Source organism: Schistocerca gregaria, chromosome 8 (genome assembly GCF_023897955.1).
Source record: "Schistocerca gregaria isolate iqSchGreg1 chromosome 8, iqSchGreg1.2, whole genome shotgun sequence".
NCBI lineage: Eukaryota > Metazoa > Arthropoda > Insecta > Orthoptera > Acrididae > Schistocerca > Schistocerca gregaria.
Genome location: NC_064927.1, coordinates 397,361,902 through 397,382,505, shown reverse-complemented (window position 1 = coordinate 397,382,505; position 20,604 = coordinate 397,361,902). Strand labels below are relative to the sequence as shown.

The 20,604-nt window shown below is 39.3% G+C and overlaps 1 protein-coding gene across 2 annotated transcripts in view; it reads right to left on the bottom strand.

Annotated features, from left to right (window-relative positions):
* Positions 1-20,604, bottom strand: part of LOC126284927 (nuclear receptor corepressor 1-like) — a 355,946-nt gene that overhangs the window by 178,347 nt on the left and 156,995 nt on the right. For both annotated transcript variants that reach the window (XM_049984190.1, XM_049984191.1), the window contains exons 5-6: positions 10,176-10,358; positions 6,917-7,024 (exon numbers count right to left, since the gene is read on the bottom strand). In XM_049984190.1, coding sequence (XP_049840147.1) covers positions 6,917-7,024; positions 10,176-10,358 — 291 coding nt within the window. The remainder of the gene's footprint in view (positions 1-6,916; positions 7,025-10,175; positions 10,359-20,604) is intronic.

The window sequence follows — 20,604 nt, the reverse complement described above, 5'->3', positions numbered from 1 at the left end:
ATTTTTACCAGGTCACACTCAATATTGTAGCCCTGATCCCTATCAATACCGTTTCCCACTGAATCCACAACCACAACATGACCCTGCTTTGTAAAATCCTTGCACAATGATCCTACATCCTCTATCACTTGGCTACGACGTGCACTGGGCTTGAAAATACTTGTGACCTGGTACCTGTCACCTAATTTTTCCTGCAAGATCTGGCACACCTCTTCCATTGCTACTACATAACAACAGAACTTTCCTCCTACTTTCTACTTTTTTTTTTTGCAACAGTTGGTTTCCTAGTGAAAGTCTGTTGAGTACTGACTAGGGCAACCAACTCTCCCATATTATACGGGTTCTCCCATATTTTAGAACTTCTCTCTCTCTCTCTCTCTCTCTCTCTCTCTCTCACTCTCTCTCTCTCTCTCTTCCCCCCCCCCCCCCCCCCCCCGCCTCTCTCCCACCTCCCTTACTGTCCACCTGTTTCTCCCATATATTTCGTTTAGTGATCGCTGTTATACCTGTGAGGTACTATCGATAATTGAAACTCTTTCATCGAGATATCTTGAACACTTTTCTTGCAATAATCGATACTATTCTCGATTACTATTCGTGTCAGCAATCGAAACAGATGAATGTTAGTACCAAATGTTTCAATTTGTGCTAACTTCTTGGTTTTTTCATAATACCTGCTGTGAAGTATTCCTGTATACAGTATTTTCATTTGCTTTTTAAGTGAATGGGTTTTCATTATGTGCTCTCGCCATGAAAATGAAGTTGTGAAAATTCCACGAAGCAAGAAGATGAAGTACTTGTGTGTTTACTTGAAAATATGAGAGGAACAATATTTGTGGTTAAAGCCCCTGGCCAACAACGTAAATTGAGCTTACTGTGTGCTACATAAGTGTGACTTTAGCATTGCTCTTGGTGGTAAAGATGACTGCAGCCAACATTCTTCTACAAAACTACACAATCGGAACGAAAGAGATGTAAAAGCAAATTCAAATTTATTTAAATATTTTGGCAACACCAGCAAGGACATGAAAAATGTTGCAGATGAGCTAGCGACATTTTTTCATACAGTAAAGCATAATATCAGCTACAGAAGTACGGATTGTAAAAATAAATTATCACAGAATATTTTTCACGAGCTTCATTGGTGTCTTAAAAGATCCATCTAAATCAAGTAACTTTATTCTATTGCAACTGATGCTTCGAACCACTAAAACAGAAAGATGTTTCCTATTGTTGTAAGATATTTTGATCCTAAAAATGGATTAAAAATTAGACTTCTGGACTTCGTTGAACAGGCTAATGAGACAGCTAATACTGTTAACAGTCTGATCAATTCTTCATTGAGTTTACATAATTTAGATGTAAACAACATGACTGCAATCTGTGCTGATAATGTAAATGTTAATTATGGGAAGCACAATTCTGTATTTAAACTGCTTAGAGAAAACAACAAGCATTTGGTGAAAGAAAATTGCTCGAATCACTTGCTACGTAATGCCACAAACCATGCTTGTGATGCTTTAGAGGTAACTACTGAAATGTTTGTTATGAAAATTAATGGCCACTTCTCTGTATCTGCAAAGAGAAGAGAAGAGTTGCAAACATTCTTCAATTTTGTTGATGCTGAGTGGCTAAAAATTGTTCGTCATGTTGGCTTTCATTAACATCTGCTGTGGACAGACTAATCAAGAAATGATTACCAATTAAGAGTTATTTCAAGAGCATGGATGACTAAACAAAAATATTAACAAAGTTTTTTTGTGAAGAAGATCCAGAAAAGTGTTACTGAGGCATATCTTAATTTCTTTTCCAACATAGGTGCTTTACTTGTTCAGTCTGGAAAAATCCTTGAATCTTCACATTTCTGCACCGGGGAGTGCTATGAAGTGATGAAAAATGTGTGTAATAAGATTCAGCAAAGGATTAAAGACAGTTTTTTTGGTACTACTACTGAACAATTATTGAACAGTTTAAGTCCATCCATGGAAAAATGTGTCAGAGATGATTTTATTCACTTCCACCATTGCTTTAATAATTACATAACAAAACATTTTGATGTATCAAATGTAATTCCAGTTCACTGTCTTTTACCATTAAAGTTGAAAACTGAAATTTCTTTCAGAGAGCTACTAGCCATAGTTAAAGAATTTGCTCTTGGTTTTGTAAATGAGGAGTTTTCTACTGTAAAAAGTGATGTCAGTATGGTGAAAACAGGAACAACAGCAGAAAATTGGGTAAATTTTTTTAAAGATTTAAAATTCAAACAAATTGATGTCCCAAACCTTAGTAAAATCATAGGCTTTGTATTAGATTAGAGATTAGATTAGATTAGATTAATACTTGTTCCATAGATCATGAATACGACACTTCGTAATGATGTGGAACGTGTCATGTTAATGAAAGATGTCTGTACAAGATATTACATTACACAAAATATTGCATGACACTAATGCTTAAGTTAGTTTTTTTCCCTCCCTTAATTTATATCAAAAAATTCAGCCAATGAGCAGAAGGAGTTGTCATCTAGAAAATCTTTTAATTTATTTTTAAATGTTGGCTGACTATTAAGCATTCCAGGATCAAATGCTCACACAGAAAGAGGTTTTTCTCTAATGAGCAATAAGTGGACAGATCAAAGAAACAGCTGCAGCTTAGAACTTATTAAGGCAGAGTTTATGATTGAAATAAATTTTGATTATAATTGCAAAGAGTTTTATAAATTTGCTCAGGAAGATCAGTAACTGCAGAGTTGTGCTGCTTCTGTAAATGAGTATTTTTAAATTTGTTACATTTTATTGTGATTATTTCTGAGCATTTTATGTCATGGAAAAAATAAATTGTTTTGTTTAAATTCCTTTTTGATTCCACAGACCAAAAAAATGAGTGGATCCTTGTAGGTGTGAAACATAACAGAAAACACAACAAACATGCTTAGACCACAAATGAGTCTTATTTCATTGTACTCTTAAAAACCTGCTCTCAGCTTGAAGAGCTACCCCAAAATATTATATATGAGTAAAAGTAAGCGAAGTATGTCTTACTTTTTATGTTTACATCCCCATTGTCATCCAGTTCAAGGAGACTGGTATAATTGTGTAGCTGAAATTCACTATGACTAAATCTCCTTTATAATCATGGTCAGATTTTGGTCATCTCCCTTAAACCTGTGATCAAAAGTTGGTCACCCTCGTGGTCTCTTCCTTAGTTGAGGTAGCAAAGACAAATCTATGGCTTGTGCCAAATGATGAAACTGTCAGATACTCTTTCCGTGGCCCCTGTTCCTTGCTAACACTTCCCACCTGTCTTCACCCTTCTCCCTCCTTAACCTCATCAATTTCTCTCTAGCACTAGCCAGTTCAGCCTGAAGGGCTCTAAATCTTCCCTTCCTCCTGAAAAGAATAGATTGCTACTCACCATGAAGTGGAGATGTTGAGTTGCAGACAGATACAACTAAATGACTGCTACACAAATAATCTTCTGGCCAAAAGGCCTTCTGAATTAGACAACATATAAACACACAGTCTGGCCTCAGCAGACAGTGGTCATGAGTGTCCAAGCTGCAGTGTGTGTGTGTGTGTGTGTGTGTGTGTGTGTGTGTGTGTGTGTGTGTGTGTGTGTGTGTGTGCGCGCGCGTGTGCGCGTGTGCGCGTGTGTGCGTGTCCAAAAGCTTTATGTAAGTGTCTTTTAATTGTGCCTGTCTGCAACAAAATGTGCCTTCTTTACAGGAAGTAGTAATCTGTCTTTTCCTATATTGTTGATATTCCTCCTACATGGAATTTCCATTACCTCAAGATCAAGATGTACATATGGCTGTCACCCCATCTCCATACAGGCTAGTTACCATTCCCTGTCAGATGCACCTGTTGAAATCTCATTATCTTTCACACATCACTGTGAGCGAGACTATGTGGAAGTTTACAATCTAATAACTTTTTCTCTGTAGATATACCTATGTCACTAAAACCTATAGCATCAGTGCTCATGGAAATACTTGCTACAGTTGTTAAGGGTTTAAGCACTACAGTGAAGATTCTAGGGATAAAACTAGTTGCACATCTTATGGAATATCACAGTGTGTTTTGTCTAAGAATGCTGTATGTTTGTACATAATCCGATTACAAATATCTGTATACCCCTACCTGATGTATAATTTTTATTTATTTAATTTATTTACTTAGTTATCCTCAGCTGACTAGGGCCATCAGACCCTCCCATACAGCTGACACTTACACTACCTTTTTTACTTCATAGTTGCCTAAGAAATAACCATTTTAATATGAAAAGCAGTATTAAAATGATTTGAGTGTCTATAGGGACAACATGAGAAATAACAATGACTATGAACTAATAAAGCTAATATTGGCAGTATTTCGATTACTGCTGCTGGCAGTAGTGATGATAATAACAACAACAATAATAACAACAATAACAATAATAAAAATAATTTGTAAATGACAAAATGTTTTCTGATACACAGATTTCTGAGAAAAGGAAATTTAAGGAGACTTCACCAGCTAAGAATACTAGGAAATGATAAAAATATAGGTGGAGAAAAGGATGTACAAGGATAATGACTGTGTAGTAGCCATTACTGCTGCTTTAGCAGATATGTCATTAACAGTCTTCTGAAGCTGGAGATATGATATAATAAAATGACGGAGGTTATTCAAGTCGTGTTCCTACTGCTGAGAATGACTGAGAAAGTGGGTTGATCATCAAAGTTATAACGAACACAATATTATGGAGAAGACAGAATGCTACTCACCCTATAGAGGAGACAACTGCTATGCATTTGAGCTTTCAGCCACAAGGCTTTCTTCTAAAGTAGGAAACAGACAACAAGTGTAACTCTCACTCACATAACCACTGTCTCTGGACAACTTACACACACATGATCACGTCTCTGGCGGCTGAGGCTCCAGCAACCAAACACAGTGATCAAGTGTGTGTGAGTGCACTTGTGTGAATAAGTGAGTATGTGTGTTTTCTACTTTAGATGACTGCCTTGTGACCAAAAGCTCAAATTTATAGCAGGCTCTTTGTTGTGCCTGTCTGCAACTCAAGGTTTCCTCCCTACAGTGGTAACAATCAATGCTTTCCATAATACTGTTATTATTCCATCATGGGTTTTCTGTTGTTTGATATAATGCACATAGCTACTCATAACCAAATCCAGGTGCCGTGAACTTTCCTGAGAAATATTCTAAAGGATAAAATTGCTGTAATCACTAATTGGAAGTGTGAGTGTTTGTACAAGTTTCTTTTTGAGAGAAGAGACAATTAGCAGTCATGAGACATAATATAAAAGGAGGTAGAGACTATTGTGTTGCCAGTAGAGAAGGCATACAGCAAAATGGGTGGTGGTGGTGGTTAGTGTTTAACGTCCCGTCGACAACGAGGTCATTAGAGACGGAGCGCAAGCTTGGGTTAGGGAAGGATTGGGAAGGAAATCGGCCGTGCCCTTTCAAAGGAACCATCCCGGCATTTGCCTGAAATGATTTAGGGAAATCACGGAAAACCTAAATCAGGATGGCCGGAGATGGGATTGAACCGTCGTCCTCCCGAATGCGAGTCCAGTGTGCTAACCACTGCGCCACCTCGCTTGGTGCAAAATGGGTCAGTCAGCAGAGTTGTTACTTTGAATGTGGATTAGTCGTTATATGTCACCTGAATAGCAAACCCAACATGGACATTTTAGACCTTCTAAAGCTGACCAAGTTAACTGCTGGTGATGTCACTGTGAAGTGGAAATGTGAAGGAACAACTATAGCTAAACCAAGACTGAGCTGACCTCATAAATGGAAGGACAAGGACCCTGAGCATTGTAGAGGGTGGTTGCAAGAAATTGCTTGAAATGTATGAAAGGAATGAGTTGTGAGTTCCAAAGTGCTACCAGCAGTCCAGGTAGCACAGTAACTGTGCATAGGCAGATAAAGAGAATGGGGTGCAATGATTGAGCAGCTGTTCACAGGCCACACCTTTCTGCAATCAAGACTATGCAAAGCTTGAGGTTGAGTAAAAAGTGGTGACAATGGACATTGGTGACTGGAAATGAGTGATTTGGGGTGATAAATCATGCTGTACCATGTGGCAATCCCATAAAAGGATCCGAGTTTGCAAACACCAGGACGAGGTTACCTGCCATCACATGGTAGTGCCAATAATGAAGTATGGAGGAGGTGGTGTTAAGGTACGAGGGTGCTTTTTATGGTTAGGGCGAGATACCCTTATTGCGTTTCAGAAAATGCTAAATGTGAAAGGATATGAACATGCGTTACAGTATTGTGTACTAAATACAGTACAGGAACAGTGTGGAGACAATGATTATGTTAGGATGACATTGTACCCAGTCATAAAGCAGCAACTGTGAGGCAAGGCTTTGTGGACATTCCTATAATGGACTGGCCTGTCCAAAGTCCTAAACCCAAAGGAACACCTTTAGGATCAGTTAGAATGTCAAATTTGCTCCACAGTCCAGTGTCCAACATCAGTAACCATTCTGATTTTGGCTCTTGATCAAGAATTGCCATTCCTCCACAGACATTCAGACACTTCACTGAAAATGTTCCCAACAGAGTTCAAACCATCATAAAGACGAAGAACGGGAACACCCCATACTAAAGCCCAGTAATAGGGGTCTGGGGCTCTTGATCAGATAATGTATACGTACACTGACAATACACATATACTAACAATCACCTCAAATTTCATACACTGTATCATAAAGTTTAAAATTAAGTCACAGCATAAATAAAATACTTATTAACATGCATTCTAAAACACTCCTTAAACTATGTTCTCATCACACAAAAAATTTAAAATTGTAGACACTGTTGTAAGTCACTTAGTTACTTTACTCAAAAAGGTGATCGTCAAACAAATGATAAATTTCCCCCCCCCCCCTTTATATACTTACTCTATTCTCCGCGTAGATTTTTTGTGCCGGGCTCTGGTGTTTTGGCAGAGCAATTTCTTCCTCCTCCTTTTTAATGGCAGGTTTACTTGCAGCCTCCTCAAGTTCTTGCTGAAATGACAAGCAGGGATCAACTGAGATTACAAAGTAAATATACTGACAAGCTAGTTACAAGAATACTGTCTGTGGTGCTTACTCATTTACAGAAAACAATGCAAGAGACAATAAATTCTACAACTTCCCAGAAAGGTAAGTATAGGATTTGTGAGTTCTGAATCTCTTCATGTTTCTATGAGAAGTTACTTTCATCAGTACACTGACACATGATTTTCATTAATTAAGCATTCCTGCAGAAAGGAAATATGAAATATATTTCATTAAATCTGAATCATTTAAGAGTGTTTCTGCTACATATGTATGGGCGTCAACAAAAGCTACAATATAATTATTATAACTCCAACTAAACGGTGTGTGAAACACAAATAAGAGTGTCTGTAAGAAATTATTTTCCATCATCAAATTTCTCTCTAATGTTATTTTCACTGGTAAGCAATCAAAATTCAGTCTCCCTCTTTACTTATGCTACAAGGAGGAAAGAAAACACAGGGGGTTAGGGCTCAACATTCAGTATGCAACAGTGAGCTTTCTTGTGAATGAAAACCAGGAGCAGAAAATAAACTTCACATCAAAGTTATGATGTCAACGGCACTAATTTTTTATCCGGAACACAATGTTGACACTGTGTTTTTAAAAGAAGAAGAAGAAGAAGAAGAAGCAGAAGAATTTCCATGAGAAACAAGTTCCGAAGCTACAACACGTGAACTGACGTAACACAAACAACTTTTCCAACAGGTTGTATGCACTTCAGTAATCTGGTGTAACTAGCCTAGGCAACATCACATTAATGCCTTACACATGTAAGAAACAATCTTTCTTTTAAAATTTCTTATTTCCTTTCACACACAATAATAGAGATTTGCTTGCACATTTATTAAGGAATTTAAAGCAAATAAATGGACATGTTTATGGCATAAAGGAGAAATCAGCAGAATGTAATAATTGCTTTCTGTGTGTGTGTGTGTGTGTGTGTGTGTGTGTGTGTGTGTGTGTGTGTGTGTGTGTGTGTGTGGGTGGGTGGGTGGGTGGGTGGGTGGGTGGGTGGGTGGGTGGGTGGGTGGGTGGGTGGGTGGCGGGAGGCGGGTTGGTTGGTTGGTCGATTGATTTGGGGGAGAGGACCAAACAGTGAGGTCATCAATCCCATCAGATTAGGGAAGGAAATTGGCCATGCTCTGTCAGTGGAACAGTGTAACCATCCCTGCATTTGCCTGAAGTGATTTAGGAAAATCGCGAAAAACCTAAATCAGGATGGCCGGACACGAATTTGAACTATCGTCCTCCCAAATGCGAGTCCAGTGTGTAACCACTGCGTCATCTCGTCGAGGGTACATGCATATGCTTAATTGTGCATGCCTTGTACCTAATGATGAGCAAGTGCTTCTGCTATTCACCGAGTGGTCCTTTACTCCTTAATTATTTACATTTCACAACTTTTCCACTATATATGTTTTAGGTATAGGTTTCAAAAGCCATAGGTTGGTTTGAACACCGCATTGCTTCACTAGGTGCTCCAAACTTCGGACTGGCTTTCTCATCGAGTTCAAGGGGATCTACAATATTACATGGATTCAATACTGCAATGTGACATGGCATTTTACCCACACATACAAATCATTGCCAGAGATGAATGGAGCATTTAATTTTACAAAAAATTTCCAGAGCTGGTTGAAAACTGATTCCCAGACATTTGGACTTGTAATTTGTCACTTAGTCGCTAAGCCACACACTATACATGGTATGTTTTGAGCAATAAAAATTTCACAAAATATCAATTGCTTCCTGTATTACAGTCTTCCATACTCTTGGGGCATCTCACTAGTGGAAACAGCTATTTGGAGATGCAGATAAAATAGGTTTGAGCCAGATAAAGAGTTAAAAGATGTCACAAAAAATTGCTTTCCTTTAAAAAATTCAAAGCCCAGCCCATTGCTTTTTTAAATATCTATCTCTCTCACATAATATAAATTAAATAACTGATGCAACTAAATTTAACATACGGGAAAAATAAAGTAGGTGCCCTCATTTAAATCTAAGCTGGAGTTCTGAGGGCACAGATATGGATTTTTATCATTTTGAGATGATTATCATTTTGAAATGTCACCAGCTTTATCTAATTATTTGGAAAATCGAAATTCTGAAGTTACCAACTATAAAAGCAGGAACAAAGGTTATGCACAACACATAAAAAAACCAGACTGCAGTCATAAGAGTCAAAGGAAATGAAACTGAATATAGATTTTGTGTGTTAGGAAACCTTTTCTGGAAGTGAGTGTTCACAGTGTAGGCTTATAAAGAAGTGAAATGTGATTGATACATAGTACAGAATAAAAAGAGAAATATAATGCTGTTAGGCTATCTGAGCATGATTCACAGCCAGAACCAAATTTCCAAATGTTTTCAACCATTGGGTCTGGGCATGAAGAATGCTCGGAAAGCCTAACAGCTTGGGCGAGAAGCATTCTCAAATAGCCTAACATTAATCCGAACACTCACAATAAGTGGGAAATCTGTGCTCGAGTCCCTATCTGGTATTGTCGTCATTCAATTATACAGCTGACGGTTGCCCATATTTGCAATTGCAAATACATTTCGTGTATTTCATGACACGCAACATACTTCTCAACAACATATTCACTTCAATATGGTAACTAAAGAAAAGGTGCAGAATAAAAGAGCAAAGACGTTTACAGCGCAACCTGACTAAAACAAATGATAGGTTTGATAGGACACATGATAAGGTATCAAGGAACAGACAATTTGGTAATGAACAGAAGAATGGAGGATGAAAATTGCACAGGGATACCAGAACTTGCCTAGAGTACACTGGTTGCAGTAGTTATGGATCTAGGTTGCAATAGTTATGAAGAGATTAAGATACTTGCACAGAATAGACTGACATTAAGAGCTGTTATCAAAACAGTCTTCATATTGATGACCACAACAGCAAGATGCAGAAAACCATGTTGTACACTCTATGGGTGGATGGTTGTCATTTGATAATTGTGAATAGAGCTTTAAATCAGTTAGCAACAAATAAATATTGTTGTAGACAGTACTTGTGCACAGAAAATCTCCTTTACTGATTGTATTTGAAGCACTTCCTTACAGCGATCGTAAATTACGACAGGAATACTTAAACACTAACCTGTTTCTTCTTGAGTTTATGGATCTGAGTTTCCGCCTTTGCAATCTCACGATCCACTTTCCCAATCTGTTGCAAGAGCTCATCTTTTGTAGAACGAAAAGTGGTCTCCTCCTGTAAAGAATCCGATGGCAGAGTCGGTGAGATTGCCTCCACCTGTGGGGTGTAAGCTTGCGGCTGCTGCTCCTGGAAGAGAGGATTTATCTATATTATTTTACGTCATGAGATCAGCACCTAATATCCCAAAAATCGCATCCACAGAGAAAAGTTTGTCGTATTCTGGACACAACAGCATTGCTCTCCAGAAAACTGATAATTTCATTTTTCGTGAAAAACATGTAACAATCTTGTTAAGTTATTAACACCAAGGTGCACGCAGCTTTCTACCAAACGCAGTAACTTAATGGCGATCCCCAATTCTTCTTTCAAGGCCACTACTGCAGGATAAGTCCGTTACTTAGGTTTTTGAGTATGTTCCTATAAATTTTAAGTATTAAATATGATAAAACAATCAAGAATAATTAGACTTGATAGTAAACTTCGAGGTGTAGGAGTTCTTTAGGAAAAAGCGCAGAAGACTGCATAACAACAAACATCACTATGTTTAAACAGAGTGCGATTTCTTAACGCTGCATATCTGCCGCATCAAAAATTTACACCCATAGTCGGAAAAAAGTAATCCTGACATAAGATTCTCAGACATCTCCAGTTTCCCCCTGCTTTCATTCTTATAGCTTTCTGTATCTATTTTTTTTAAAGGTATAATTCATTTGATGCCTGGTAACTGGTTTCGGTCATTACAAGCATATTCAGACCAAGGGTCCACATCATAAGGAGCCTATGTTCAAAGCTGGTATGTGATACCAACTGGTATCTGCCGCAAATTTGTGACTGATGCCAGTTGTCACACAGCTGCTCCGGCCACTGGCTCCTCTCGTCATCTGGAGCCGTGGTATCACTACATTTACATGCGACACATCTTCCGAAAGGTGAAAACCGAATTTTGGAAACCGTTTTCTGCTGTCATGTTTGCATATTAAGGTATGGAGCGTATTTGCTAGATCAGTTAAATATGACGTCGTTACAGTTTACGATTTGGACAGAAATCGCTATTTCTCTTCAGTTAAACGAGGTGTAAACAGCTTCGGTCCAATATTTATTTCTACTCATCCTTCGCTGCACAAAAAGCCACTCCATCCATATCTGTCGAAATTTTTTTGAGAATACAAAATCTGACCCCCCAACCACGTTTCAGAACCGACTGCATTTACATGGGAGCAAAAATCGATTGCGAAACTGGAAAACCGGCAACCAGAAACGGATTTTCAGAATCGATTTTAAAATGTTTCCATGACCACCCAGAAGCGGTATTCGGAAATCGATTTACGAAATCAGGTTCTGGGAGCCCAATGTAAACGGGATGCGTGAATATGGTCGTAACGACCGAAAACAATTATCAACATCTGATGTTACACAAAATTTACGATCTTGAATGTTCTTTTAATTAAGATACTGACTGTGTGCGACTTGTGTGTGCAGTACTGTTTCTAAACTGTTCTGGGAAAATTTGAACAGGCCCGCGTGATTTCTATTATAAAATTCAATTTCGAAAAGAAGTTATTTAGATGAAATCGTATAAATCGCCTTACATGGTAGTAGGGTAGCAACAATTCGGCATTTTCCAATGGTCCTTCAGCAAAAACAAATGGTAAAAGTTTTATATATGATTATCGGACTTCCTGCAACAGTACCTACAAACGGCGCGTTTTAGGAGACCTTTAATCCGCTATTAACATTTATACTGCATATTTTTGTAATGTAGGTACTTGGAGATGAAAAAGCGTGCACAGGATAGAAGAGCATGGACAGCTGCATCAAGTCAGTCTCTGGACTGAAGACAACAACAACAACAACAACAACAACAACAACAACAACATTTTTGTAATACGCGTGTGTGAATACGAAAAAATTACCGAACGCGGAGTGTTAGCTTCGAAACACAAATGAAGGTGGCAGCTGTTCAATTTGATTCTGTCAACCAATCACAACACGACCTCCATGGCGACACGCACACGAATTACACTATAACAAGAATGGCCAACGCTATGGCTTCATGAATTATAGTTTTGATGTCTCAAACATCGGCTTTTTTCGGAGATGTGGCTAGCCGGTATGTAAGAGCAAGGATTAAACTGCTGCGGGTGAAGCACTGACATTTCTATTCTTGGTTATGAGAAATATGTGACTTTTTTTTCGTGATTTGCATATCGCTATTGACGAAGGTTTAACATTTACATTCTTCGTTGTCAGGAGTATTGCCTGCTTTTGTTTCCGAAAAGCTCGCGATTTTCAAGAGTGTGGTTAGATTGTTTCGGGCTTTTTTCGGAACTTATCGCCCTTTACGAGGTTGTAATACGACTGCGGACCAGGATCAAAGTTTTAATTGGCACAAAAAACCTGGTTATCATAATAGTACGAATTTTAGCTTAGCCTGGGACCATCTTAGGTTGGAAGGCAACAGTTGGGTTGTAAATTGGCAAAGCCAACGAATGTGAAAGCAGAAAATCTGGTTGTAGTGAAATTAATAATATTACTTGTAATAAATATTTGCCTATGTTTGTATCGATTATGTCGCGATTTCCTATGGCGTTGCGGGGCTGCGCCCCTCTAGCACAGCTTAGATTGCAGCAGCCGAATACGTAGTGTTTTCCGGGTGTGTTTAGGAGAGAACATGTTAAATTTCTACGCGAGAAAGGAATTTCAACATTTGTTTTGCCGCTTGTCACAACTATTTAGCTCTTTTTAACTTTTGTTATCTTGTTGCCCTCATTTGCGTGTGATGTGCTGACAATTATTAATAAAGATCAGATTATATGCATTTGCATGTTGCATATGCAGTCATGTATTTAGCTCCTTTTCACCGGTTATTGTACATTTTAACTAAAAACTAGTGACGATGCATATTTTCGCTCTGTGTTTACAGTATTTTAAAAATTTAGACGGGCAGTCTCTAGCTCGATCTAATTTAGATGTATCACAGATTTGCCGCGACCTAGAACTGCGTGCAATCGCTAACCGAGAGGCCACTGCCTAGCAAAATTATTACAGAAGAGGAACAGGTACAAGCAGACACAATCTACGCACGAGTCCCCGGTTAGGTAGTATCGGACGGTTAAGCTTTTTTTTTTTTCTTTCAAATTTTGAATACATTAATGGCTTCATATGAAAACAATAACCACTATAATGTACTGTCTTAAGACATAAAACAACCATCCTAGCATTTTCTCTTAGGGAGGAGAATTACTATTATCTATTGGTTTCTAAAATTTATCTGGATGTTAACTAAGGAGAAAGGTTCAAGGGTAGTATCAGACAGGATGTAAATTAAAGAAAATAAGCAAATATTTCTCACAATATACTTGTTTATTGGTATTAATACATGGCAAGTGGTAAATGTTTATTGAATTGAGTGATTTTAATAATTTTAGGTTCACAAACAGTCACTAAATGATGAAATAATAATAAATCTGCTATTTTACACACTTAACAATTAATTTCACTACATCTTGAACACGACTTTTTCTATTCAAGAAACAGCCGTCGCATTTCAAGGTCTGCGCAGTTTTCATGGGTCCATCCCTTACACAGTCGACACTGGATCCAGTCCTCTTCGAAAAGTTTCGTCACAAATAATACAGTGAGTCACCCCATTACTTCTAGTGTTTTCATCGTCAAATTTTTGTTTTTTCTTAGCATTTTCGTTGGATTTTTCCATTTCTGTTGAAGAACTATCCTTACTAAACCATCCAATTTTTCTATTGGTCAGAAGTTTGGTTCTAGCTACGCCTATAGGCTTTTTGGAGGTTTGTTCTTTTCTTCTTTCAATTTAAGTTTTTCTTCCGCAAGTTTCCACTAAGCTTCAGCCTTTTTTTTATGGAGATGAGGTCAAAATTTCACTCTTCTCTCCATGATTCTGCATTGATACAAATCTATTAGAGGAATTGCAGGGGAGAGGGGAAATTACTTCTAAAATTTTGTTCAGACTGAGATGTCTTAGAGGACTCAATTGCTGGATCATGATTGGAGGACTCTGGTAATGCAGACGAGGAGCGAGGACACTGGTAATGGTGGGCAGGCGAGGGGCTGGTGAAGACAGGCCTACGGCAGATAATGGGCCTGGTGAAGACATGGCAGCAGATGGAGAGCCTGGTAAAGACATGGCAGCAGATGGAGAGCCTGGTAAAGACATGGCAGCAGATGAAGAGCCTGGTAAAGACATGGCAGCAGATGAAGAGCTTGGTAAAGACATGGCAGCAGATGAAGAGCCTGGTAAAGACATGGCAGCAGATGAAGAGCCTGGGTAAAGACATGGCAGCAGACGAGGAGCCTGGTAAAGACATGACAAAAGATGGGTGCAGTAAGGACATTGCAGAGGAGCAGCCAGATCCAGAACTGGTGGATGAAGTATCAGTTAATTCACTGTTCTTGTTTAGTGAAGTAGCGTAATCCAAGTCAGTGAAAATATTTCACTTCAGGGGAGAAATGCCTGTCCATTCAAAGCCAGACTTTGCCAACTCCATCCTGCAAACCCTTGAGAAAGCTGAGGTAACTAAACCTGCTATATCTTTCAAGGTTATCTTAATGTTAGGATATTGTCGCATCCAGTATGAACATGCTTCATGATAAGCAGTTTTGAAAGGTTTCATAATAGTGCTGTCCAGTGGCTGTAGTTTGTGGGAAGTGTTTGGAGGTAGGCTTAACATTTGACTGTGGTGTTTCTTTGCAAACGTTATGACGTCCAAGTCCTTGTGGCTTGAGTGGCCATCCACAATTAGTAATGTAGGGGTTTTCTCAGTTCGATTCACTCGTTCTACAAACAAAACAAGCCACTTGAGGAAACCATCCTTAGTGATCCATCCACTTGGTTGGGCATCAAAAACACTTCCGAGTGGGGCATCTTTCTTCAGATCATTGTCTAATCAAACACAGGGGCAGACAAACAGCGGTGGGATAAACACATCCCCTGCAGCATTAACTGAGAGAAGAATTGTGACATCCATGCCTTTATCGTCTAAGGTCAATTTTCCAACTTGCTTTTTACCTTTAACACAGACGCTGCGCCAGCTTCGTCGGTGTTAAAAATCTTGGAGGGGCTGCACTTACACTTGTCCATCAACTCAGAAAGTTTGTCGAAAAATCCGTCAACTTGTTCTTTGCTAAAACCTGCTGCTTTCTGTAACTTGATTCTACTGTCCTCAGCTACAGACCTGAATGTCTTTTCATAAAGTCATAGTAAAAGTCTCCTCCTGCCTTCAATTTTTCTTTATTGAACCTATGTTTTATTTTCATTTTCTCAGTAAAAGGTAAAATAAATTTTAAATGATGTTTTGGTCAAATAGTTTTAATTAAAAGTTAATTCAAAGTTAATTCGAAGTTAACCTCAACCTGAAGGTATTCAGAAAATGACACCAGCGTTCTAAATGTCCGGCGTGGCCGGCAATCTTCCTCGTAATTGATATGCACAGGTCTGACTTTGAGGTATAATGCACGCAATAACTACCATGTTTTTTTATTATTTGATCTTGCATATTTCGACACTTCTCAAGCATTTTTAAGCATTATTCAAGGATATCTGCATGCATATTCTATGGTTTTTCTGATGCATATAATGCGGTCTCCAGTTATTACTTTCGATCCGTCCAACAACATCCAAATAAAACACTTTTTTCGTGCGGTATGTATTTCGCCTTAAAGGCGTATGGCACGAAAATGTGTTTTATTTAGTTATGATTAGGCGGATCTGAAGTAATAATTATCGACGTACTACTTCCGAATATGTGAATATGTTACAACCAGCTGACTACATCACGTGCCCTGTGCTCTGATTAGCTGAAAGAAACTGAGTAGTTGCCATCTGGATTTGAGTACATCTACATCTACATCTACATCCGTACTCCGCAAGCCACCTGACGGTGTGTGGCGGAGGGTACCCTGAGTACCTCTATCGGTTCTCCCTTCTATTCCAGTCTCGTATTGTACGTGGAAAGAAGGATTGTCGGTATGCTTCTGTGTGGGCTCTAATCTCTCTGATTTTATCCTCATGGTCTCTTCGCGAGATATACGTAGGAGGGAGCAATATACTGCTTGACTCCTCGGTGAAGGTATGTTCTCGAAACTTTAACAAAAGGCCGTACCGAGCTACTGAGCGTCTCTCCTGCAGAGTCTTCCACTGGAGTTTATCTATCATCTCCGTAACGCTTTCGCAATTACTAAATGATCCTGTAACGAAGCGCGCTGCTCTCAGTTGGATCCTCTCTATCTCCTCTATCAACCCCACCTGGTGCGGATCCCACACTGCTGAGCAGTATTCAAGCATTGGGCGAACAAGCGTACTGTAACCTACTTCCTTTGTTGTCGGATTGCATTTCCTTAGGATTCTTCCAATGAATCTCAGTCTGGCATCTGCTTTACCGACGATCAACTTTATATGATCATTCCATTTTAAATCACTCCTAATGCGTACTCCCAGATAATTTATGGAATTAACTGCTTCCAGTTGCTGACCTGCTATTTTGTAGCTAAATGATAAGGGACCTATCTTTCTATGTATTCGCATCACATTACACTTCGCTACATTGAGATTCAATTGCCATTCCGTGCACCATGCGTCAATTCGCTGCAGATCCTCCTGCATTTCAGTACAATTTTCCATTGTTGCAACCTCTCGATACACCACAGCATCATCTGCAAAAAGCCTCAGTGAACTTCCGATGTCATCCACCAGGTCATTTATGTATATTGTAAATAGCAACGGTCCTATGACACTCCCCTGCGGCACACCTGAAATCACTCTTACTTCGGAAGACTTCTCTCCATTGAGAATGACGTGCTGCGTTCTGTTATCTAGGAACTCCTCAATCCAATCACACAATTGATCTGATAGTCCGTATGCTCTTACTTTGTTCATTAAACGACTGTGGGGAACTGTGTCAAACGCCTTGCGGAAGTCAAGAAACACGGCATCTACCTGTGAACCCGTGTCTAAGGCCCTCTGAGTCTCGTGGACGAATAGCGCGAGCTGGGTTTCACACGATCGTCTTTTTCGAAACCCATGCTGATTCCTACAGAGTAGATTCCTAGTCTCCAGAAAAGACATTATACTCGAACACAACACGTGTTCCAAAATTCTACAACTGATCGACGTCAGAGATATAGGTCTATAGTTCTGCACATCCGTTCGACGTCCCTTCTTGAGAACGGGGATGACCTGTGCCCTTTTCCAATCCTTTGGAACGCTTCGCTCTTCTAGAGACCTACGGTACACCGCTGCAAGAAGGGGGGGCAAGTTCCTTCGCGTACTCTGTCTAAAATCGAACTAGTATCCCATCAGGACCAGCGGCCTTTCCTCTTTTGAGCGATTTTAATTGTTTCTCTATCCCTCTGTCGTCTACTTCGATATCTACCATTTTGTCAACTGTGTGACAATCTAGAGAAGGAAGCACAGTGCAGTCTTCCTCTGTGAACAGCTTTGGAAGAAGACATTTAGTAATTCGGCCTTTAGTCTGTCATCCTCTGTTTCAGTACCATTTTGGTCACAGAGTGTCTGGACATTTTGTTTTGATCCACCTACCGCTTTGACATAGGACCAAAATTTCTTAGGATTTTCTGCCAAGTCAGTACATAGAACTTTACTTTCGAATTCATTGAAAGCCTCTCGCATAGCCCTCCTCACACTACATTTCGCTTCGCGTAATTTTTGTTTGTCTGCAAGGCTTTGGCTATGTTTATGTTTGCTGTGAAGTTCCCTTTGCTTCCGCAGCAGTTTTCTAACTCGGTTGTTGTACCACGGTGGCTCTTTTCCATCTCTTACGATCTTGCTTGGCACATACTCATCTAACGCATATTGTACCATGGTTTTGAACTTTGTCCACTGATCCTCAACACTATCTGCACTTGAGACAAAACTTTTGTGTTGAGCCGTCAGGTACTCTGTAATCTGCTTTTTGTCACTTTTGCTAAACAGAAAAATCTTCCTACCTTTTTTAATATTTCTATTTACGGCTGAAATCATCGACGCAGTAACCGCTTTATGATCGCTGATTCCCTGTTCTGCATTAACTGATTCAAATAGTTCGGGTCTGTTTGTCACCAGAAGGTCTAATATATTATCGCCACGAGTCGGTTTTCTGTTTAACTGCTCAAGGTAGTTTTCAGATAAAGCACTTAAAAATATTTCACTGGATTCTTTGTCCCTGCCACCCGTTATGAACGTTTGAGTCTCCCAGTCTATATCCTTTTCGAAGTTCACTGCTGTATTTGGTGGATTTCGTATTTATGCTTGCATACTGAAAACACGAAGTTACAGTAATACACTCATTAAAATCGCCCAAAACTCAGTACGCTTTGTTGTGCTACAATAGTAGGAAGTCCTGTAACAGTACCTAGTAAATTGCAGGTTGTGGAATTTCGGTGTCCAAAGACAGATGATTTCCTAGAAGTCTCGTAACAAAAATAGAAACCTCGCACTATGACACTGTTACAAGCTATAACGCAATTTTTGTCAAATGGTACATTTCCTTTTGCAATCGTGGCAAATTTTTTCTTTAAGAAGATATCTAGCATGTACCTTTTTGAAGTTTTACGCGCGATCTAGTATCTGTCGCACAAGAATGGAAACTTCCAGTCCCACTTTTTTTCTTTCCTCGTGATAATAAGCAAAATATGTACTTAACTTGTGAATAGTATCTTGTTCTTATTTTCATTGGATAACGCCGCATTATTCAAGGTTCCCGTCAAATAAAATAAGCGTCTAATTATTTGATTTCCATCGCACTATTCACAATCCACCGTGTTTCCATAAATTAGGTTTTAAGTTCCAAGCAAATTAACATTTAAATCTATCTGCTTTATTATTCGCTGCCTCTCCATTTCTCGCGGACCCGCTCTGCTGTGCTATAACATCTCGAGTAGTGAAGGAAATTTCTCTTTTGATTGCGATTATCCAAGGGCATTCTTTTTTGCGATTGCCCTCGATCTATCTGGTATCGATGCCGTTTACGTTATGCGCGGTTGCGTCGGCTTTCAGCCGACGCTGTGTCCCTGGACCTAACTACGTCATTTCTTGCCAGATTAATTTTTGAGATAGCGTTGAATGTCGGCTGAATTGGTTTTCGTTCGTGCTCAAACATCAAAGATACAACTAACAAATTCTTCTTCTTTTTCTTGGTTCGACTCCGACCAACTTCGGGCCACACCCATTGAAACCGTACGGAAAAACAAAACAACGTGGACTTTCATTTCTTTGCTGTGGTTAACAGCGACCTGATAAGTACAGGACTATGATAATCACGCCTTCTTACGACTAACTTGTAAAAGTAAATAACATCGTATTCTGTATTTCCGTGAAGTTTAACAAAACACCAGTATTGACTGACTGTTCCATCGGTTCTTGGTAGAACATTTTACACATAATGAATGAAAACACGCACAACAGTTGTGTAATATTATAGAAAATTTCACCAGTATCGTGTTCGGTTTCATTCACAACAGACCAGTAACTAAAATATTTTTTTAAAATGTTCACACAAATGTTCGTGAAAACGACGCGGCGAGTATTTGGGTATTTCATACTGGTCACTGGTGCACTATTTTGTCTGGTTCGACATCCGAATTTGAACACACACACTCAAACAACATACTATTATAGTTTGTACATACGCTTTGCAGATTAACTGAAGTTTCACAGTAGTATACCAGCAAATCGAAGTCCGTCATATGCTTCACCCTTGACTGAACTTCTTTCAACTCTTCTTCACGCTTCGTTATTCCCTTGAGAGGGGCCACATATTTCTATTTTTCAGTCGTTATACGATTAGTATTAATTAACAAATATCTTGTGCTGTGTCGTGCAAAAAAAAAAAAAAATAAAAAAATGGCTCTGAGCACTATGGGACTTAACATCTGAGGTCATCAGTCCCCTAGAACTTAGAACTACTTAAACCTAACTAACCTAAGGACATCACAAACATCCATGCCCGAGGCAGGATTCCAACCTGCGACCGTAGCAGTCGCGCGGTTCCAGACTGAAGCGCCTAGAACCGCTCGGCCACACCGGCCGGCTGCGTCGTGCAGAGCTTCGAGTATTCGCGAACTTCGAGGCAGATGACTGTATCCATACAAAGCAAAATCTAACTTCCTAACAGATTCAAACTTCTGCCAAACCAGGATTCGTCCTCGGGCCTTTGCCTTCCGCGGACATGAGTCTAATTAAATCAATGGAAGCTCAATATTCAGCTATCCACAGTCTTAGGAGTTATTTGTCAATTTCCTACCAGCTTTCCAGTGGCTTCTGCTGGGCACCATCTGTGTTTATTTTCGCAATCTTTAGAATTGTGTACCTCAACCGATAAAAAGGGAACGCTTATAGAACCAC